The sequence below is a fragment of the Mustelus asterias genome, chromosome 18 (genome assembly GCF_964213995.1).
Source record: "Mustelus asterias chromosome 18, sMusAst1.hap1.1, whole genome shotgun sequence".
In the NCBI taxonomy this organism is placed as follows: Eukaryota; Metazoa; Chordata; class Chondrichthyes; order Carcharhiniformes; family Triakidae; genus Mustelus; species Mustelus asterias.
Genome location: NC_135818.1, coordinates 11,094,698 through 11,118,224, shown reverse-complemented (window position 1 = coordinate 11,118,224; position 23,527 = coordinate 11,094,698). Strand labels below are relative to the sequence as shown.

The following is a 23,527-nucleotide window of genomic DNA, read 5'->3' as shown; positions in this document are numbered from 1 at the left end:
GATCATGAATACTGCCTCTAAAAAATGTTGCAGATATATTTTCCATTGGATTTCAAGTAGCAACTGAATATTTCATTCTCCATTCATTCATCCGATGTGCCACCAACAGAGCCAGCATTTATCACCCATCCCTCATTACCCTTGGAAAGGTGTTGGGCAGCTGTCTTCTTTGCTGCAGTCCATGAGGGGTAGGTGCACCCACAGTGCTGTTAGGGAGTTCTTAGATTTTGACAGAACCATGAGGGAACAAAGCACGTTGGCCCAGTGGTTAGCACTGTGGCCTCACAGCGCCAGGGACTCAGGTTCGATTCCCGGCTTGGGTGACTGTCTGTGTGGAGTTTGCACCTTCTCCCGTGTCTGCGTGGGTTTCCTCCAGGTGCTCCGGTTTCCTCCCACAGTCCAAAGATGTGCAGGTTAAGTAGATTGGTCATGGTAAATTGACTCTTATTGTCCAAAAATGTGCAGGTTAGGTGGATTGGCCATGGTAAATTGTCCCTTAGTGTCCAAAGGTGTGCAGGTTAGGTGGATTGGCCATGGTAAATTGTCCCTTAGTGTCCAAAGATGTGTGGGTTAGGTGGATTGGCCATGGTAAATTGCCCCTTAGTGTTCAAAGATGTGTAGGTTAGGTGGATTAGCCATGGGAAATGTGTGGGGTTATGGGGGTAGGATAAGACACTCTGTCAGAGAATCAGTGCAGACTGGATGGGCTCCTTCTGCACTGTAGGAATTCTATGATTCCATATATAGTGATTTCGCTCCAAATCAGGATTGTAATATTCTTATGGGCTTGCTGCTCTAGGTGGCAGTGATCATGGGATTGAAAAGTGCTGTCAAAAGGGTGTTGCTGCAGTGCACCTTGTGGATGGTACACACTGCTGCCACTGTGTGCTGGTGGAGAAGGAAGCAACTCTCTACAGTGGTGGATTGGGTACCAGTCAAGCTTTGTCCTGGATGCCGTCAACTTTCTTGAATGCTATTGGAGCTGCACTCATCCAGGCAGATGGAGAGTATTCCATCACACTCCTCACTTGTGCCTTGGAGATGGCGAAAAGGCTTTGCGGAGTCAAGGAGAGAGTCACTAGCCACTGGCCTCTGACCTGCTCCTGTAGCCACAGTGTTTGTGTGACTAGCCTTGTTAGGTATCCTGTCAAGAGTGAAGTGCAGGGTGATGATGCGGGGAGATTCAGCAATGGTAATGTTGTTAGGGAGATGGTTATATCCTTTATTGTTGGAGAATGTCCTTGTCCAACATTCATGTCGTGCGAAGTTACTCACCACTTGTTAGCCCAATCCTGAATGTTGTCCAGATCTTGTCGCATTCAGGCACAGATTATTTCATGACCTGAGGAGTTACGAATGGAACTGAATATTATACAATCAGTGAACATCCCCACTTCTGCCCTTGTGGTGGAGGGGAGGTCACTGATGAAGCAGCTGATGAAGGTTGCTTTAGGACAATTCCCTCGGGAATGCTCGCTGTGATGTCCTAGAGTTGAGATGATTGGCCAATGTATTGATTCACGTTGTGTTTCATAAAAAGTCACGGACAACTGTTAACCTCTGGTTAATTCAGCAGAGAGAACTCAAGATTTGTGGGCGACACGATAACACAATGGTTAGCACTGCTGCCTCACAGCGCCAAGGACCTGGGTTCGATTCCCGGCTTGGGTCACTGTCTGTACAGAGACTGCACATTCTTCCCGTGTCTGCATGGGTTTCCTCCGGGTGCTCCAATTTCCTCCCACAGTCCGAAAGACGTGCTGGTTAGATGCGTTGGCCGTGCTAAATTCTCCCTCCGTGTACCCGAACAGGCGTCGGAGTGTGGCTACTAGGGGATTTTCACAGTAATTTCATTGCAGTGCTAATATAAGTCTACTTGTGACACTAATAAATAAACTTTAAAACAAGTGAAGGCAGATCCGCAGTATGGGTGGGGAGAAACGGTGGTGTGCTTTAAAAGAAGCCGAATTATAGCAGTGGCATATAAAAGATTTAAAACTGCCAAATTGCCCCTTAGTGTCAGGGGGAATTAGTAGGGTAAATATGTGAGGTTACGGGGATAGGGTGGGATTGTTGTCTGTGAAGACTTGATAGATCGAATGGCCTCCTTCTGCACTGTAGGGATTCTATGATACCTGAAGAGGAGGATTGTTTTACTATAAGTGATCTTAAAAAGCTCAGTGTGGGGTTGTGGAACTCTGGAATGACACCCTCCTTGTGTTTCTAATGCTGTTCCGCATAGCAACTAAACAGATCAGAAGCTCTCAGCAAATCTGGGCTCCGCTGAGAGAACTGATGGCAGGAATCAAAATCCAGCAAGGCTGCAACTTCTGGCCAAAGGACAAAGTCCATCTTTAACAGTTAAGGAATGACATTCAAATGGGAGTGAGAGGAGTAAATGACAGCTAAGCCAGATTAAGTGGAAATGATTATCAAGAGCCCAGAGCTAAACTCTAGGAGATGCAAGGGATCTCTCAGGTCTCTCGCTCCCTCTCTGGCTATTCCCCCTTAAAGACACAGGCAGTGCACCCCTGCCAAGTACCACTTGGAGAAAGTCCTCCTGTTACATCTGACCCGTCAGACAAGACAGTTATAAGTTTGACAATGAGGTGGAGATGCCGGCGTTGGACTGGGGTGGGCACAGTAGGAAGTCTCACACCACCAGGTTAAAGTCCAACAAGTTTATTTGGAATCACAAGCTTTCGGAGCGCTGCTCCTTCATCAGGTGACACATCTGATGAAGGAGCAGCACTCTGAAAGCTCGTGATTCCAAATAAACATGTTGGGATTTTAACCTGGTGTTGTGAGACTTCTTACTAAGTTTGACAATGACAGATGCAAGAAAGGGGGTGTTGCTTCATTCTTTGGTCGTCATTGTTAAAAAAACATTATTTATTAATTTCACAAGTAGACTTACATTAACGCTGCAATGAAGTTACTGTGAAAGTCCCCTAGTTGCCACACTCCGGCGTCCGATCGGATACACTGAGGAAGAATTTAGCACAGCCAATGCATCTAATCAGAACATATTTCGGATTGTGGTAGGAAACTGGAGGAAACCCATGCAGACATGGGGAGAACATGCAGACTTCCCACAGACAGAACCACGTTCTGGTCCAAATTGGCAGCTATTGTTGTGGCTGCCGTTTAAGATTAAGATTATTTCTTAGTCTCACAAGTAGGCTTGCATTAACACTGCAATGAATTTATTATAAAAATCCCCTAGTCGCCACACTCCGGCGCCTGTTCGGGTACACTGAGGGAGAATTTAGCATGGCCAGTGCCCCTAACAAGCACGTCTTTCAGACTGTGGGAGAAAATCAGAGCACCCGGTGGAAACACAGACACAAGTAGAACATACAGACTCCACTCAGACAGTGACCCAAGCTGGGAATCGAACCAGGGACGCTGGCGCTGTGAGGCAGCAGTGCTAACCACTGTGCCACGCTGAGGTGGGACAATATCCCTTCATTGCAAAGTCAGGCATCCGGGAGTCAGAAAACTTCACTAGTGGAAATCTCAGGTCATGTTCCTGAAACTATGTATGAAGGCTTAATTTCAAAATGCAAAAACGTGGATGTGAATCAGTCTGGACTGTATCCCTGGGCTGGGTGTTTTGAGAGTATTGTACTTCTGAGAAATTACTTATGTCTCTTTAAACGATTCTGCCCTCGTAACCTTTAACTGATGAAGCAACTTCATTCCTTTTGTTGTTGTCTCTGTGAGGTTTGAAATAAACACCAGAGGGAAGTCCGTCTCTCCACACAGCCGCAATTTAAGGTGGTTACACAGGCTTTTCCCTTTGCTTACAGCGAGAGAGAAAACAACCAGTTCTTTCCAAGGGCAAACTCACTGAAGAATGCGGGAACGAGGGGAGCATGAAGCGAACCGGCGGAGTTTAATCGGGCAACGTGGGAGAGAAAGGTTTTTAAGCCCGTTTTGTCAAGAGGGAATGGGGAGGGTTTTCTACCTGCGCTGCTTATCCTGTACACTTCGAGGGCAAAACTGAAACTGACATCTGGTCAATTGCACTCATTCTCTCCCGGGTCCATTTCCCAATCGGTCGGAATGACATTTCCCAAAGCAAGTCTGGAATAAATTTACCCTCAAAGCAATGTTTCTCTGACCGGGGTGCAGGATAAGAGTGCATTTATTTTCGGGTTTCAACCATATCCAGCTCTGCCGAGCTGATTATAACTGGAAAAGAAATCCCATGGTGAAAGTTACTGCAATTTCTTTGTTGACGTTCATTACCAGCTGAAGTCAAATTCGCACAATCTCACTTTACTGTTTCCCCCTCCCCTCCCGGGATATATTTCCAAATATATCCCCCCCTCCCGGGATATATTTCCAAATATATCCTCCCCTCCCGGGATATATTTCCAAATATATCCCCCCCTCCCGGGATATATTTCCAAATATATCCTCCCCTCCCGGGATATATTTCCAAATATATCCCCCCCTCCCGGGATATATTTCCAAATATATCCTCCCCTCCCGGGATATATTTCCAAATATATCCCCCCCTCCCGGGATATATTTCCAAATATATCCACCCCCTCCCGGGATATATTTCCAAATATATCCACCCCCTCCCGGGATATATTTCCAAATATATCCTCCCCTCCCGGGATATATTTCCAAATATATCCACCCCCTCCCGGGATATATTTCCAAATATATCCACCCCCTCCCGGGATATATTTCCAAATATATCACCCCCTCCCGGGATATATTTCCAAATATATCCTCCCCTCCTGGGATATATTTCCAAATATATCCCCCCCCTCCCGGGATATATTTCCAGATATATTCCCCCTTTCCCGGGATACATTCCCAGGTAGACATCCCCTTCTCTGGATACATTCCCCCTCCCGGGATACATTTCCAGAAATCCCCCCCCCAACCCCCGCCATGGATACATTTGGAGAATAGGACTAGGACCAATTGTTGCTTTAAATACCTAAAGAATTTAGTGTGGGATTGAACTTTCTGCTCGAGTAAGACCTGCTTTGTCCCCCCCCCCCCCCCCACGCTCACGGCCCGGTGAATTTGAAAGCAAGTGTTTATCGCTCTGATACATTGGATATCAGGGACTTGCTCTATCTTGCAATCAGAAGCTTTCAAACTGAGACCTGGACACAGTCAGTCTAAAGTTACCAACACACACAACACACACACACAGCTTCCAGAATGAAATCTGTCAACTATTTCTCCTTGAGCGAGCTGGTTGAACGGGTTTCCTTCTGTGAGCCCTGTATTTCACTGCCTCCCCTTGCTCTATACTGGGGAACATTTCAGATCCTCTGCACCTTGGGTGAGTGTGTGGAGGAATAACAGGTGTCATTAGAATGCCGACTGCAATCTGAAAGTTTAAATGGTCTAAATAAAAAACATTCAGACAAAACAAAAATAAAGAGGGAGAGAGAGGAATAAGGAATAAAAGTGAAATTTAAATACCATTTGCTGGACCCAAATTAAAAAAAAGTTGGGTGAAAGACTTGTCAGATGATGGTCTGAGACGCACTTACCCTTGGTCCGCTCGACCTCTGGGAACGGGACCTTGGCAGAACCGAATACAGCGGAATAAAGTGTATGAGGACGATAAGAGGAAGCTTCCTGAACATTTTCTTTTCCAAAACAAAAAGAGAACCAAAAAAATAAAAGTTCACACAAGTCCTTCTGTATAATGTCAATCAGAGTCCCAAGGAATCCCTTGTTGGGGACCTAACAGACCTTGCCAGTGTTCGCGACTAGCTTTCTCTCTTTTTTAAGCACGCCAAAAATGTGTTTAAGCAACCACTCATCTGGTCTTTTCTTCTACCCCCCCCACTCCTCCTTCCTTCCACCCCCTCCCTCCTCCCCCCCCCCCCCCCCACAGCCACCCCACCCCCCCCCCCCCCCCGCAGTGAAATCTCTTAAATGTGCCCCCCCCCCCCCTCTCCTGGTAATAAAACGCAAGCGAGAGAGGAAAAAAAGTGCATGCGGTTCCCGTTATAGGCAACTTCATCTTGGCCGAATGCCAGACTCCGGATGAGTGACAGGGGCAGCCCAGCCAGTGCATTGGAGCGGCCCGGAACAATAGAATTAAAAGGGAACCAATGACCACGCCGGGAGGGCGGGGATTTCCTTGTAATTGCCCAGAATAATTTGTATCCCAAAAAAAAACCACCAGTGGAAGAGGGAGAGAAAGAAATCCCCCGAAAATGCTCCTGACTTTCCAAAAAGGAGAAATCCTTTGACCCATAATAATGTTTATGCAACCTGCACCCAATTCCTTGAAATACCAAGATATTTTTTGCATTGATAGACCCCCCCCTCCTACCTTCCACCCCCCTACCTCCTTTACTTTCACCACCCCCTTTCTCCTTTTATGCCCACACGACTGTGTATCAATCAATTTCAGGCAGGAAATAACTTCAACTGGAAACTTTGGCGTTTGGGACATTTAGCCGCCCCTCTCCCACCTCAGGTTTTATTAGTTTCACACTGTCAAGAGATTTGGAACAATATTCGATTAAAATGCCCCGGAGTGTGGGGTGAGGAGGGGGGAGGAGGGGGAAGAGGAGAAGGAGCAAGGCGTTCCTAAGCAACTTCACCCCGCTTTATTTTATTTTCTGCCCAGATGTTGACATGTGTTGTGTCCGGTAACCAGAAGTTGATCTCGTTTGCAGGTGTGATAGAGTGTGTGTGTGTGTGGGGGGGTGGATTAGACCTGGTTTCACATTGCAACTACCAAGAGGTGTTTTTAAAGCCCCCTTGGTGTCACATCATAGCCCGACGCTTAATGTCTCGAAAAGATGATTATTTTTAAAATTGTCACACAAAATTTATGCAATTTACAAAATCATTTCATAATTCCGCCACTGCACCGACAGGCGAAATTTAGGCTGGAGCATTAATGATTGCTGCATATGTCCCTTCAAGGAGTGAAGTTTTGTTCTTAACTGGCAGGAAAGGGGCGGCATTTAATGTCTAATAACTGGGAGACTGCGGGATTTATCCGCATCATGGGAGTGGATCAGGCAATGTAAATAGAAAGGGAGGGGGTGTGCTTATGTGTCAGGCAGACACATAAAAGGGAGGGGGGGAGGTGGAGAAATTGTCATTCATTACAGTGGAGAATTAGTTCGAAAGCTTCCTCAGATTAATCGGAGCCATACATACCGACAGGGGCTTTGCATCATTGAATGCATACAGTGAATATCACACGCATCGCAATTGGACTGAAGCACCCCAGAGCATAACTTTATCTGGGTATACGACTCAAATCCCTCTGCACCATTTGTAAGGACAATTTGAAATGTCTCTAATGTTTCCTTGAAGCACCTCAAAGTGCAACATGATCTCTGCTGAAAACCTGAATTGCATTTTGCAATGATTTGAAATGTCTGCAGAGTTCTTTCAGATATTTGATGAAAAAGTTTACCAAAAAAATGCACCGGTAGGAACTTTGCGTCCAGTTCTGCAGGAGGCCGGGGGGGGGGGGGGGGGGGGGGGGCATATCGATGAGGTTTACTTGATCCACCATCTGATTTCAGTTCGAACGCAAATTTGTTTCAGATTAGCTCGTTCAAAGTGGCACAAATCCAGTGCTGTTTATAAATCTGGAAAGCTGCAAATATATACATCTGCAAAACAAAAAAATCCTTTTGTCACACATACCCTCTCCCTCAAGTTAAACAAGTGGGGATGGGAGTCAAACTTCGTTTAACCTGAAGGGGGTTTTTTTTACATAACCCCACAATACAAAATCTGGAAGACTTTTTTTAAAAAACATTTAGGAGCATACAGGGACAGAAATTTAGCAGTGTGTGGTTTACCCCACACGCAAAGAAGGGACAAAAAGTGCATGGAAGAAATACTGACTGCGCTCATTAATGAATAGCGCTCGAACAGAGATGAGTGCAGGACTGAACATTACTTCGGGAGGGAAGGGAAATTCGATTTCTCCCCCTCCCCCGCCGCTGCATTTTACCAGGTTAGCACACATTGCCTTTCCTCTAAGGGTTGCGACCTTCAACAAATTGGTAGCTGCCTCTGGTTTTGTTTCTTGCCCCCCAACCCCCCACCCCCACAGCCCCCTGCACATGTCCCCAGGGGCGAAAGGAAACGTTGTTTCGGAGCCTCTGTAGAAATGCAACATTAAAGTAAGAAATGTTGACTTTTCAGCTGTCAAACATGTTGGGGGCGGTGTGGGTGTATGTCTGTGTTTGGGGGGCTGGGGGAGAACCCGCACATATTTGGCCCCTGGACATGTTCTGAAGAGGGAATGGATGATCTTATCCCTCCACCCCCACCCACAAGTGAGAATTAATTAGCCTCCCCCCTCCTCCACACACACACATACAGACACCAGTAAACATATGGCTATTTTGCCCCCAGAGGGCCAACAGCTAGTGCAGGTGTACAAACACATCTTGCCAGTGGAATTCACGAGCCTTCAATGGCCCAGAATTGCTACAGGTCACTCGGGTATCTTTCTGCCCCTGTTTGCTTCACAATTTTAAACTGTAACCTTTAACTCAATATTAATGCAGTGTCTGTGTGTATGTGTGTCCCACTATCCCCCCCCCCCCCCAACCCCCACTTTTGGTGACTCCGAAGAAATTTTCGCAACACCCAGGCCATCTGTTTTTAATTGAAGGTGCCACAATTTGTTTTATGTTATTCGGGGTTGTCATGGTAACGTTTAATGACTTAGCATTTTACACCTTTAGCATGTTTCGAGTGGATGTTAGTAAAGGAGAAAGCAAGAAGGTTGTTTTTTTCCATCCCTTAAATTAATGGGCCAATGTAGACAGTTATCTCCTTTGGAATGAGTTAGACACTGCAGGATTTACAGCTTTTCCTTATTAAGTCTCTATATCAAACTTATAGTTCAGCCCGCTTCCCACATTAATATTGAAATGCTAGCTGATCTCCTTCGCTATTTAATACACGCTTCTTGTTTTAAATAAAAGCTTGCTCCAATCCGCCGCACAATTAAAAAAATATGCACACGATTCGGTGAATATGATTGCGTTATTATTTCCAGAGTGCTTTACGAGATCTCTCGCCGGTTACATGAATACCTGGCGACTCAAATGAAAGCGTTTCAATATCGCAGCCGGTGTGATACAACCTGACTGACCACTCGGTACAGACAGATGACACACTTTACGCTGTTAACTGGAATAATATTTAGTGACAAAAGTTGACCGCCTTTGAAAACATCACGCTTGGATATTTTTATATCAGCTTTTCTTGATTTTAAAATTTATAAATATTTTGGGGTGAGTGGGATTGACAGGCGATTCATTTTGATAGTTTGAGGTTAAGAGAATTAAAAATTTATAATTATTTTGGGGAGGTGGAGAGGGGAACTGCCTGGGGATTGGTTTTAACAGTTTGAGATTAAAAGAATTTAAAATTATTTTGAGGAAGAGGGGAACTGCCTGGGGATTGTTTTTAATAGTTTGAGAATAAGAGAATTTAAAATTATTCTGAGGAAGAGAGGAGTGGGGAATTGCCTGGGATTTATAGGGATTGATTTTAATAGTTTGAGATTAAGAGAATTTAAAATGATTTTGAGGGCGAGAGGAGTGAGGAACTGCCTGGGACTCACGGGGACTGATTTTGAAGGTCTGGGGTTAAGAGATGTGAGGAGCATTTCTGCAGGAAGTGCCAAGAAGCCCTCCCCAGTCCAAAGAGAGACACTGCCCCCTTGGTGACCCGTTCATACTACCCCGGAGGGGAGGGCATGCACTCTTTACTGGACGGAAGTAAAGAGTTTGCCCGTTTCGTTGCAGAATGAAAGGAAACATCCCCTCCCCTTTCTCCTATCCCCTAGATTGGCCAGGACCCTGACACCAACGGTCGGTGTTGACATAAATTGATCTGAGGGACAGGTCATCGGTAAAAAGTGAAACTCGTGTGAAAGTTCCTCCCTCGCCGAATAAGTGGCTGCCCTTCCTGCGGGCACACCTGCGCCTCCCATTCTTCCCCTCTGTTTACACTGTGTCATAGGAAATTAATTCTTTACTCTTCTGGTATTGAGAATCCTCCCATTGTCCCGGTGGCCCCGCTGCTTGGACCCCTTCCAGAGCTCTTGTGCAAGCTTAATTGAGCGTCGGACGGTCTGCATTGAGGGAGTGTGTGGCACTCAGATGGGGGAGAGGGAGGGTGGGGAGAGATCGCCCTGGGTGCAGACCGTAATCTGCACAGCCCCAAGGCGTCAAGAGCTGGACAGAGACCCCCACACTCACAACTCGGGGGTGGGGAACAGTTCAAAATAGTGAAATCCCGGTAAAAAATAAGCAAAACTAACACCTGTTAATATACTGGAGTTGCATTTTAACATTTGCAAGGCCAGTTTAGACAAGTTTTACTGGTACCTTCCATCTCATAGAATCACTACAGTGCAGAAGGAGGCCATTCAGCCCATCGAGCCCACACCGACTACAATCCCACCCAGACCCTATCCCCGTAATCCCATGTATTTACCCCGCTAATTCATAAATCTTGGGACACAAAGGGGCAATTTAGTACGGCCAATCAACCTAACCTGCACATCTTTGGATTTCTTTTGAGGAGGATTTGTTGGGTGGGGTGGTGGGAGGGTGGCTAACCCACTAAAGCGCTCACCCCCACACTCCTCCTCCACTTGCTGCTGTGCCATTGTACAATGGCAACAGACCCTTCCAAATTACCCTCAACTTTTTGGGTTTCCGCCATTGCATGCTTCAACGGCACAGAGTGTAGGGGGTCTTGTGGCACAGTGGGTTAGTGTCCCTACCTCTGAGCCGGAAGCTCCGGGTTCGAGCCTCACCCCGGGATTTGATAGCCAATAACTAGAGCTTGAGCAAGGCTGTAAAATCCCGCCCAATGTATCCATCCGAAAAATGCTTAACACCAGCACTGACTGCAAACGTTGGCCATTAGTCAAAACTTGGATGGAAGCTTCTAACTTACAAATTTAACAGGGGTTAATTGTAATAATTCTGACTTGGCTGATTCTTACAGATCAGATCATCTGTCTTCCACCATATTTCAAACAATTTTCATCCCCAGCCCAGTCAAAAAGAAATTTGGCATGTGAACTATGACTCTCACCAGCTTTTACAGATGCACCATAGAAAGCATTCTTTCTGGTTATATCACAGCTCGGTATGGCTCCTGCTCTGCCCAAGACTGCAAGGAACTACAAAGGCTTGTGAATGTAGCCCAATTCATCACGCAAACCAGCCTCCCATCCACTGACTCTGTCTACACTTCCCGCTGCCTCAGCAAAGCAGCCAGCATAATTAAGGACCCCCACGCACCCTGGACATTCTCTCTTCCACCTTCTCCTGTTGGGAAAAAGATACAAAAGTCTGAGGTCACGTACCAACCGACTCAAGAGCACTTCTTCCCTGCTGCCATCAGACTTTTGAATGAACCTACCTCACACTAAGTTGATCTTTCTCTACACCCTAGCTATGACTGTAACACTACACTTTGCACTCTCTCCTTTCCTTCTCTATGAACGGTATGCTTTGTCTGTATAGTGCGTAAATAACAATACTTTTCACTGTATACTAATATATGTGACAATAATAAATCAAATCAAATCAAATGAAGTGAAAATCGGGAATGATTTCTAATGACTGCCTGATTTCCATCACCCATTTTGCATGCTTACCCAACATCAATGTTGTATCCCATAGGTTTTAAGCATATTAAACAAGGGGTTAGCACTGCTGCCTCACAGCGCCAGGGACCCTGGTTCAATTCCAGCCTCAGGTCACTGTCAGTGTGGAGCCTGCACCTTCTCCCTGTGACTGTATGGGTTCCTCCAGGTGCTCCGGTTTCCTCCCACACTCCAAAGATGTGGCGGAATGGACATTCTAAATTGCCCCTTAGTACCTCCAAGGTGTATAGATTAGATGGATTGGCCATGATAAATTGTTCCTTCATGTCCGAAGATGTGCAGGTTAGGTGGATTGGCCATGGTAAATTTCCCCTTTGTGCCCCAAAGTGTGTAGCTTAGATGGATTGGCCATGGTAAATTGTCTCTTTGTGTCTGAAGATGTGCAGGTTAAGTGGATTGGCCATGGTAAATGCGTGGAGTTATGGGGCTAGGACGGAGGAGAGGGCCTGAGTGGGACGCCCTTTTGGAGAGTTGGTGCAGACTCGATGGACCCAACAGGATTGTAAGGATTCTATGGCACCACCCAATTTGTTTGACTATTATGAGTAAAATTAGCCCTGACATGGTGGAACTGTACCTTACATTTGTACTTGTTTTAGTAATGGAACTACAGTCAGCACCACAAGCGAGATTATAAAGATGTTGCGATAATCTAGGCTGCTCCATTTTCCCATGCTAACACCTCTACATTACCAGCATGGCAGAACATGTTCAATTTGCAAGACAGTGTGGCAGCTTTAATTGCAGTTCACTGCCTCGAGAATGTTTAACACCTTGCAGTGGCAAATAAGATGTCTTTGTTCTTGGCTAAACAAAAATCCTCAAACCAAACCAATTACTTCAGTGGTGTAAATGACAACAAAATCAAATCATACCTTTCACACGAACAGAAAATATGTCAGATAGGGGGTGCCTAAAATAGATCACAAAAGGCCGAACATTCACTAAAAGCAGGAAAAGGCCAAACGACCCTACAGGACATTACCAAAGCTGACATGAGTCGGAGAGAAAATAATTTGTTTTGTTTTTCATTCTTTCACGGGATGTGGGTGTTGCTGGCATTTATTGCCTATGGTAGTCATTAACCTGGTGTTGTGAGACTTCTTACTAATTTATTGCCTATCCAATTGCCCTTGAGAAGGTGGTGATGAGCTGCCTTCTTAAACCGCTGCAGCCCATGTGGTGTAGGCACATGTGCTGGTTAGGTGTTTAGCTATTGCTAAATTCTCCCTCAGTGTACCCGAACAGTCGCCAAAATGTGGCGACTAGGGGAATTTCACAGTAACTTCATTGCAGTGTTAATGTAAGCCTTACTTGTGACACTAATAAATAAACTTCACTTTACTTTACTTTAGTGCTGCTTGGAAGGAAGTTGACCCAGCGACAGTGAAGGAACAGCTGATATGTTCCCAAGTCAGGGTGGTGTGTGGTGTGACTTGGACAAGATCTTGGAAAGGCGGCATGGTTAGCACTGCTGCCTCACAGCGCCAGGGACCCAGGTTCGATTCCTGGCTTGGGTCACAGTCTGTGCGGAGTCTACACCTTCTCCCCGTGCCTGCATGGGTTTCCTCCGGGTGCTCCGGTTTCCTCCCACTGTCCACAAGGCGTGCTGGTTAGATGCATTGGCCGTGCTAAACTCTCCCTCAGTGCACCCACACAGGCGCTGGAGTGTGGCGACTGGGGGATTTTCACAGTAACTTCATTGCAGTGTTACTGTAAGCTTACTGGTAATAAATAAAAAATGAACTTGCTGGTGGTGCTGTTCCCATGCATTTGTTGCCCTTGTGCGTCTAGGTGGTAGAGGTCACGGATTTGGAAGGTGCTGTCGAAGGAGCCTTGGTGAGTTGCAGCAGTACATTGTGTAGCTGGTACACACAGCTGCCAAGATAATGCCAAGCAGACAATAGGAGGGAGAGAGATTTCTATACTTGCCAGTTTATTCATAATTTTGCTTAGCTCACATAATGTTCGTTCATAAATATTTTAGAAGTTCTTTCTGGCACACACAACAAGCACGTTCTCTTTAACATATTTATTGTTGGCCTTAAGCAATAGCACCTCTGTATAACTATGTCCTTGGCTGCCAAAGAAAATGGTGCTATCGACTGAGTTATTTTTACAGGTTCTTTTCTACAAGTGTAAGGAAGCCATAAGTAGTGCATTGGGCCGAATTTTACAGCCCCGCCAGTTGCAGAGATTTATGGCCCCGTCCACCAGCAGGATTTTCCAGTCCTGCCTAAGTCAATGGAGTTTTGAGTGCTCTCCACATTTTACAGTTCCGTCACCACCAAGACAGGGCTGTAAAATTGCGCCTATAGTTCACTATATACCAGGAAAATCAAGAGATTATTCTAGTTCATAATGTTTCGTAATTTAACTTAATGTTCCAGCTTTTAACATACAACCTAATTTGGCCAATGGAAAAGAGCCTAAATATAGATTATTATTTTCTTTATTTAATTTAAATATAGATTATTATTTTCTTTCTATTGTTATTATTAGCTATCAGAGACTAAATCATGCATCGTACATCTGGGAGCTGATGGCCTAGTGGTATTATCGCTAGACTATTAATCCAGAAACCATCTAATGTTCGGGGAACCCGGGTTCGAATCCTGCCACGGCAGGTAGTGGGATTTGAATTCAATAAAAAATATCTGGAATTAAGAACTTACTGATGACCATGAATCCATTGTTGCAAACACCCATCTGGTTCACTAATGTCCTTTAGGGAAGGAAACCTAATGCCCTTATCTGGTCTGGCCTACATGTGACTCCAGAGCCACAGCGATGTGGTTGATTCCCAACTGCTTTCCAAGAGATGGCCATCCATCGACATCCGTGTCCCGAAAATAAAAATCAAATCAACTTTATTTCAAATTCCATTCCCTAAGTGAATCCGATGCATGTTTCACAAACACGCCATTGCCCTTCCAACTCCAGGAATGAACCTTCTCCCAAACAATTGGAATGGAATAGCTTGTCCCTCTGGCAGCTCTTAAGGTGTGTATGCAAGTTTCACACAAACAATCTCGATCAACATTTAAAGGGCTTGACTGCTGGTTTGAATTCAAAACAAAAGCTGGGCAGTTAACTGTTCTGTAGTAGTGCATTCTCCATGGCAATGCCACGATCAATCAGAGTCTGCTTGCCGACCAACCAGCATTCTCTTCTCATGCAGTACCGATTGTTATTTCCTTTCCCATTGGTTTATCTTGCTTGCCTGAGTGTGGGCCAAGATGCTCAGATGGCATGTCTCTTTTTGGGCAATACTCAAGTTCTGTATTACCAAACAACGATAAGATACTCCACTATTGACTGTGACCCTATTCACCTTGACAACATAAATAACAACAGTAAAGTAGAAATGGTGCTATTTTCTTCAGTCGTTTAGCACAATGTGGTTCTTAGAACGCCCGGGGATAAAGATAACATCTGATCTTTTTTGGATACTGCTGCAGTTTTCTTTCCACCTGAAAGACAAAACAGATTTACATTTTTAAATGCCTTCGAGGAGTCCCAAAGTCCTTCTTTGAACCCAGAGTGTTTCATGTAGAATGGATTACTTTGAAGTCTAGCAGCCGTTGTTATGCAGGCGATCTGATTTGTTGTTATATTTACCCCCTTTCAGCTCACCTTCCCTGAAGGCCCCAATGTGTACCGGCTTGGGTTCCGCAGGTGTCAAGGCCCTCCTCTCCTTCACTCCTCTGACCATTATTCATGAGCCCCTCCTAACACTCAGGCCTGTAAAATGCTGCTCCTAAACTCCCAGCGCAGGCCTGCAGCACACACCATAAAAATGCCCTGCCCTTAACCCGCAATTTTTACAATCCATTAATTTTTAATGGATGAGGAATGGTGAGGATAATTTTATGTGATCCATGCGGGGAAGCATTGGAAGTACACAACAAAATTTTTACCCTTTCCTGCTAAACAGCGAGTTGACTGGAGTCGAAACATCAAAGCAGAGACCAGGCCCAACATCTAAATATGTACTCCCCCCGCCCCCCGCCCCCTGCCCCCGTAGCCATCAGCAATGAGTCCCAGTGTTTCCCTCTCCTGGCCCAGGGGCACTGAAGTCACTTGACAAAAATAACTTAAATATTCTGACAGTGTCATCGAATCCCCACAGTGCAGAAGGAGGCCATTCGGCCCATCGAGTCTGCACCGACCACAGTCCCACCCAACCCCTATCCCCACCTATTTACCCTACTAATCCCCCTGACATTAAGGGGCAATTTAACATGGCCAATCCACCTGACCTGCACATCTCTGAAGTTTGGGATGAAACCGGAGCACCCAGAGGAAACCCATGTAGACACGGGGAGAATGTGCAAACTCCACACAGTCGCCCAAGGCTGGAATTGGACCCAGGACCCTGGTGCTGTGAGGCAGCTAACCACTGTGCCACCCGCTTTAACATTAGTGGATTTCACTATATTTAAGTACAATAGTTTCAGCAATTTTTATATTAAGATTAAAAAAAGACCCGGGTTCAATTCCGGCCTTGGGTGACTGTCTGTGTGGAGTTTGCACGTTCTCCTCATGTCCGCGTGGGTTTCCTCCGGGTGCTCCAGTTTCTTCCCACAGTCCAAAGATGTGTGGGTTAGGTTGATTGGCCATGCTAAATTGACCCGAGTGTCAGGGAGATTATCAGGGTAAATTAAGGTTGCAGGGCCTGGGTGGGATTGTGGTCGGCACAGACTCGATGGGCTGAATGGCCTCCTTCTGTACTGTAGGGATTCTATGGTTCTATGTCATCTGACTGATTCAGAAATAATGTTAGGTTCCAATAATGCTTTCACAACAATGTACTTAAATGTGAATAAAAACACTAAGTTAACAGCAGAATAAAGTAATGTTTCAGTAAATAATATTTCTTAAGGTTCTCTTTGAATACTTATTTGTCCAATCATTCTATTTATAATGGTTAATGATGTATTAGAAAAAGAATAAGCAGCAATGGCCCATAAATCAGTGCAATAATTTAACATCTTAATCCACGCTGCTGTTATAGTTAAGAAAGCCCATCAACTTTCTCAGCAGGCTAAGGAAACTCGGCATGTCCACTACAACTCTCACCAGTTTTTACAGATGCACCATAGAAAGCATCCTTTCCAAATGTGTCACAGCTCGGTGTGGCTCTTATTCTGACCAAGACCGCAAGAAACTACAAAGGGTTGTGAACATAGCCCAGTCCATAATGCAAACCAGCCTCCCACCCATTGACTCTGTCTACACTTCCCGCTGCCTCGGAAAAGCAGCCAGCATAATCAAGGACCCCACGCACCCCGGACATTCTCTCTTCCACCTTCTTCCGTCGAGAGAAAGATACAAAAGTCTGAGGTCCCACACCAACCGACTCAAGAACAGCTTCTTCCCTGCTGCCATCAGACTTTTGAATGGACCCATCTTATATTAAGTTGATCTTTCTCTACACCCTAGTTACGACTGTAACACTACATTCTGCACCCTCTGCTTTCCTTCTCCCCTACATATTCTATGAACGATATGCTAGGGGGTTTTCACAGTAACTTCATTGCAGTGTTGATGTAAGCTTAATTGCTTTTTTAGTTTATTTATTAGTGTCACAAGTAGACTTACATTAACACTGCAATGAAGTTATTGTGAAAATCTCCTAGTCGCCACACTCTGGCACCTGTTCGGGTGCACTGAGGGAGAATTTAGCATGGCCAATGCACTTAACCAGCACATCTTTGGACACTAAGGGGCAACTTAGCATGGCCAATCCACCTAATCCGCACATGTTTGGATTGTGGGAGGAAACCGGAGCACCCGGAGGAAACCCACGCAGACACGGTGAGAAAGTGCAAACTCCACACAGACAGTGACCCAAGCCGGGAATCGAACCCGGGTCCCTGGCGCTGTGAGGCAGCAGTGCTAACCACTGTGCCACCCCAATAATAAATAAACTAAACTTAAAACCTTGTCTGTATGGCGCGCGCAAGAAACAATACTTTTCACACGCATGACAATAATAAAAATCATAAAATAAATCAATTAAAGCAAAACTTGGCCGGAAATATGTGTGCACTGAAATAACGTTGTGTGACGATTAAAGTTCCAATTTTGAATTATTTTTCAAGTGTTTTTGTTCCGCAGCCAGGATATTGACAGGACTTTGCCAGCATTGAACTGGCAGGTGCTAGGACCCTGGGGAGCCACAAAGCTCCCAGCAATGTGCTGGAGGACACAGGTGCGCTACAGCACAGCACCAGTGCAACCCGCGTTGGCCTTTAAGTGCCACATCAGAACAAATCAGCCAGAGAGGCAGACAGCTCCCAAACCCAAACATTCGCTTTAATTGCCACCAGCTGAAGGTGGCACCTCATCTCATTAGCAAGGTCACCGTCCCGACACATTCCTCTGATCTGTTGAAAGAAACACTCTCAGCTGTATCCAAACACTGGATTATTGTAATGTGAAGTTGGAGTGTCAGACTGCCCTGAGCTTTCTCTTCTCCCCTTCTGTTTAACATTCGGGATGTTTCTACTCTCCAGCTCCTTCCCCCCCCGCCCCCCCCCCCCCCCCCACACTCCCCAGCCTTTGCCATGTTCCTGGATCAACATGTGCCTCTCTTCTCTTTTTCTTAATGAGACATTCACTCTCTTTGAATTGCTGCGCACACACACAATGTGCGCCACCTCCCAAACGTGGGATTAATCCGTTCCGCATCGATTAAACCGTGTACATAAACGGGCCGCGGCCCTATTGTGCACAGATGAACTGACTCCTCGCCCCATCTGCAGGTGTCTCAGTGCCTAAATTTATTGCCCATGTTTGTAATCAGTAGTCGGTTCATTGTCTCCCACTCAAACACGGTCTTTCCCAGGATCTGTAAACGTATGGCATTCCTGACTTCCCTTAGCCATTTCCTTCTCCAACTGTACAGCCCTTGTAAGGGAGGGGGGTGGGGGGGCGTTGTGGTGGTGGCACAGAACCAGAGGCCCAGGCTAATTCTCTGGGGACATGAGTTCAAATCCTACTCCGGCAACTGAACACAATTAATAAAATTTGCAATTTAAAGCGAGTCTCGTCATCCTGACCACAAAACCATCATTGACTGTCATCAAAACCCCTCAGGGAAGGACATGGGGCTGTTCTTCAACTCGTGGTTAGCACAGCTGCCTCACAGTGCCGGGGACCCCGGTTCAATTCCAGTCCTGGGTCACTGTCTGTGCGGAGTCTGCACATTCTCCTCCCCCGTGTCTGCGTGGGTTTCCTCCGGGTGCTCCGGTTTCCTCACACACTCCAAAGATTAGGTGTATTAGCCGGGCTAAATTGCCCCTTCATATCCAAAGATGTACAGGTTAAGTGGATTGGCCATGCTAAATTGCCCCTTAGTGTCCCTAGATGTGTCAGTTAAGTGGATTGGCCATGCTAAATTGCCCCTTAGTGTCCCAAGATGTGTCAGTTAAGTGGATTGGCCATGCTAAATTGCCCCTTCATGTCCAAAGATGTGTAGGTTAGGTGGATTAGCCATGGTAAATCCATGGTGTTATGGTGATAGGCAGAGGGGAGGGCCTGGGTGGGATGTTCTTTTAGAAAGTCAGTGCGGACATGATGGGTCAGGTGGCCTGTTTCTGCCTTGGGGATTCTATGGTCTGACCTTCTCATGAATCCAGACCCACACAATGCGGTTGACTTGTAACTGCTCTCTGAAATGGCCTCGTGGGCAACCCAGATTAAAGGCAATTCAGGAACATTTACCTTGCCAGCGATGCCCACATCCTGTGAAAAACCAAATCCTCAGGGTTTTAAACCCTAGACTTGTTGCCCTGTATCCATGTGCTCTTATACGTAGCATATCTTCTCTTCTACATATTCAAAATCTTTTTAGGTTCGATACAACAATTCTGGCCTCTTTACCCAGGTCTCCGAGTTTAAAAGAGAAAAACATTACTGCCTGTAAATTCACACATATATCCCAGAACGGTTGTTCATCCAGTATGGATTTGAGGTGGGGTTCATTTTGGGGGGGCGGGGGGGAAATAAGAGGACATATTTTCATTGGGAGGTAAGAAACCAAACAAGATAAAATTGGCAAAAAGGATCTTGGAATAGAGCACACAGAGGTGGCACGGTGGGTTAGCACTGCTGCCTCACAGCGCCAGGACCTGGGTTCAATTCCCGGCTTGGGTCACTCTCTGTGCAGAGTCTGCATGTTCTCCCCGTGTCTGCGTGGGTTCCCTCCAGGTGCTCCGGTTTCCTCCCACAATCCAAAAGACGTGCTGGTTAGGTGCTAAATTCTCCCTCAGTGTACCCGAACAGGAGTGCGGCGACCAGGGGATTTTCCCCAGTAACTTCATTGCAGTGTTAATGTAAACCTACTTGTAACACGAATAAATAAACATAAATTTAAACATAAGGCCGCAAAGAGTTGGCAAAATACCGGAGTCTGTTCCCAGCGGAATACAAAAGCACGGCGGTGATATTCATGTGGTAAATCTTTTTTTAGGTCGCACTCTACAGAGTTCTGATGTCTTGATTCTCAAAAGGATTTTGAAAACACCAAAAGATGGATTTGTGGGGATGTTGCCAGAATTGAGAGGCAACTCTTAATTAAACAGTTCAGGCATTTTCCCTTTGGAAAGAAAAGACTAAAAAGAGGATCTGGAGAAATAGTTTCCAAATTGGTGGACGCAATATTTTTTGTTACAGATTCTAGCGTGTGGGCAGCTCCAAACCACAGCTGCAAAAAACAAAACAAAATACCGAACTGAAAATCAGCCAGATAAAAGGAACATCCGCCCCCAGTTGATGGCGTGAGAGAAACGTTTTCAAATTCACAATATTTATAAAACTGAAAATTCAATACTTCAGAGCTTAAATACTTCCCAGGGAGGCTACAGGCTTAGAAAGAGAAACCAGCAGGGTTAGGCAATGTGCCTTAAAGCAGAGCCAACTAGTAATTATTGATTAAACTCCTAGTCGTTGTTGTAATAGAGTGGCAAAGTGGCAGCGGCACGCTGGCACAGTGGTTAGCACTGCTGCTTCACGGCGCTGGGGACCTGGGTTCGATTCCCAGCTTGGGTCACTGTCGGTGTGGAGTTTGCACCTTAAAATAAAAGTTTATTTATTAGTCATAAGTAAGGCTTACATTAACACTGCAATTAAGTTTCTGTGAAATTTCCCGAGTTGCCACACTCCGGGTCAATACACGTCTTTCAGAACGTGGGAGGAAACCGGAGCACCCGGAGGAAACCCACGCAGACACGGAGAGAACTCCACACAGACAGTGACCCAAGCTGGGAATCGAACCCGGGTCCCTGATGCTGTGAAGCAGCAGCACATGTGCCGCTGTGCCGCTGCCACTGTGCCACCGTGCTGCCCCATTACAAAAATGACTAAGAGTTTAATCAATAATTACGTGTACGTTCTCCCCGTGCCTGTGTGGATTTCCTCCGGGTGCTCCACGTTTCCTCCACGTACTGAAAGACGTGCTGGTTGGGTGCATTGACCTGAACAGGGGCCGGACTGTGGCGACTAGGGGAATTTCACAGTAACTTAATTGCAGTGTTAATGTAAGCCTTACTTGTGACTAATAAATAAAACTTTAATATCCCACACGCAGGCCAGAAGAGGTGCTTGAGGGAAAATAACTGAATATAACAACCAGAAAGGAAAAAGTCAATATTTTAGAACAAAGAACAAAGAAAATTACAGCACAGGAACAGGCCCTTCGGCCCTCCAAGCCTGCACCAACCATGCTGTCCCACTGAACTACAACCCCCTACCCTTCTGGGGATCATATCCCTCTATTCCCATCCTATTCGTGTATTTGTCAAGATGCCCCTTAAAACTCACTATTGTATCTGCTTCCACTACCTCCCCCGGCAGCGAGTTCCAGGCACCCACCACCCTCTGTGTAAAAGACTTGCCTCATACATATCCTTCAAACCTTGCCCCTCGCACCTTAAACCTATGCCCCCTAGTAATTGACTCTTCCACCCTGGGAAAACTTTTCTGGCTATCCACTCTGTCCATGCCCCTCATAATCTTGTAGACTTCTATCAGGTCGCCCCCTCAACGTTCCAGTGAGAACAAACCAAGTTTCTCCAACCTCTCCTCTAGCTAATGTTCTCCATTCCAGGCAACATCCTGGTAAATCTTTTCTGTACCCTCTCCAAAGCCTCCACATCCTTCTGGTAGTGTGGCGACCAGAATTGAACACTGTATTCCAAGTGCGGCCTAACTAAGGTTCTAATGGTTTGGTCATTTGTTCAGAGCTGAAAAGCTACAGGCATCTCTCCTGGAGGGCAGCAGGAAGAGGGGTTGACTGAGTTGGATATCGGACATCACAGAACGGTTGGAGACGAGCTATACTGAATGTGTGCGGTTGGCGCAAGTTCGGTGGGCGTGACCTATCATAGAATCATATCATAGAATTTTTTTTCTATTCATTCGTGGGTCATGGGCATCGTTGGCTGGCCAGCATTTATTACCCATCCCTACTTGCCTACTTGGGCGGTTGAGTCAACCACATTGCTGTCGCTCTGGAGTCACATGTAGGCCAGACCGGGTAAGGACGGCAGATTTCCTTCCCTAAAGAGCATTAGTGAACCAGATGGATTTTTCTAGCAATCGACAATGGTTTCATGGTCATTAGTAGATTCTTAATTTCAGATTCTTAGAATTATAGAATCCCTACAGAGCAGGAGGAAGCCATTCGGCCCATCGAGCCTGCACCGACAACAATCCCACCCAGGCCCTATCCCAGTAGCCCCACATATTTACCCTGTTGATCCCCCTGACACTAAGGGGCAATTTAGCATGGCCAATCAACCTAACCCGCACGTCTTTGGACTGTGGGAGGTAACCGGGGCACCCAAAAGAAACCCACGCAGACACGGGGGGAACGTGCAGACTCCACACAGACAGTAACAGTCAGCATTATCAAGGACCCCACGCACTCTGGACATACTCTCTTCCACCTTTTACCGTCCAGTGGAAGATACAAAAGTCTGAAAACACATACCAACCGACTCAAGAACAGCTTCTTCCCTGCTGCCATCAGACCTCTGGATGGTACTATCACAAATTAAGTTGATCTTTCTCAACATCCTAGCTATGACTGTAACGCTATATTCTGCACCCTCTCCTTTCCTTCTCCCCTGTGTACTCTATGAATGGTATCCTTTGCCTGTATAGCACACAAGAGACAACACTTTTTTCACTGTATCCCAATACATGTGACAATAATAAATCAGATCAAACATTTGTACCATTATCTATATAGTTTTCCTCAAATCTGCTCCCTGTTTTGCTAGGCTGAATATTCATTACATTGTAACTTATTCTTTCCACAGAATAGTGACTACACTTCAAAAAAAGTTATTCATTGACTGCAAAGCAGATTGAGACGTCTGGTCATGCAAAGGGGCAGAGTGGTCAGCACTGCTCCCTCACAGCGCCAAGGACCCAGATTTGTATTCCCGGCTTGGGTCACTGTCTGTGCGGAGTTTGCACGTACTCCCTGTGTCTGTGTGGGTTTCCTCCGGGTGCTCCGGTTTCCTCCCACAGTCCGAAAGACCTGCTGGTTAGATGCATTGGCCGTGCTAAATTCTCCCTCAGTGTACCCGAACAGGCGCCAGGGTGTGGCGACTAGGGGATTTTCACAGTAGCTTCATTGCAGTGTTAATGTAAGCCTACTTGTGACACTAATAAAACAAAGTCAATAAACTTTAAATGCAAGTCTTTCTTTTTTGAACCTTTTCCTCGTACTGTTGACAATCTTTCACAACCCAAGTTTGGCGTGACCTGATCCACTTTTATGTGGTCTTCACTCCTCGTTTCAGCCGTGGTGTTGTCCTGTCTTCGCCTTTTACCCGGGTT

The 23,527-nt window shown here is 45.9% G+C and overlaps 1 protein-coding gene across 4 annotated transcripts in view; it reads right to left on the bottom strand.

The window, feature by feature from the left end:
* smoc1 (SPARC related modular calcium binding 1) overlaps positions 1-5,789 on the bottom strand; it is a 248,746-nt gene extending 242,957 nt beyond the window's left edge. For 3 of the 4 annotated variants that reach the window (XR_013499985.1, XM_078233394.1, XM_078233395.1), the window contains exon 1: positions 5,532-5,772. Coding sequence is in view for 3 of the 4 variants with exons in the window: in XM_078233394.1 (XP_078089520.1) it covers positions 5,532-5,627 (96 nt within the window). In the remaining variant the exon portion in view is untranslated. Of the gene's footprint in view, positions 1-5,531 lie in introns of all 4 variants that reach the window. The other variant, XM_078233396.1, reaches the window with a different exon arrangement.
* Positions 5,790-23,527: the final 17,738 nt, after the last annotated feature.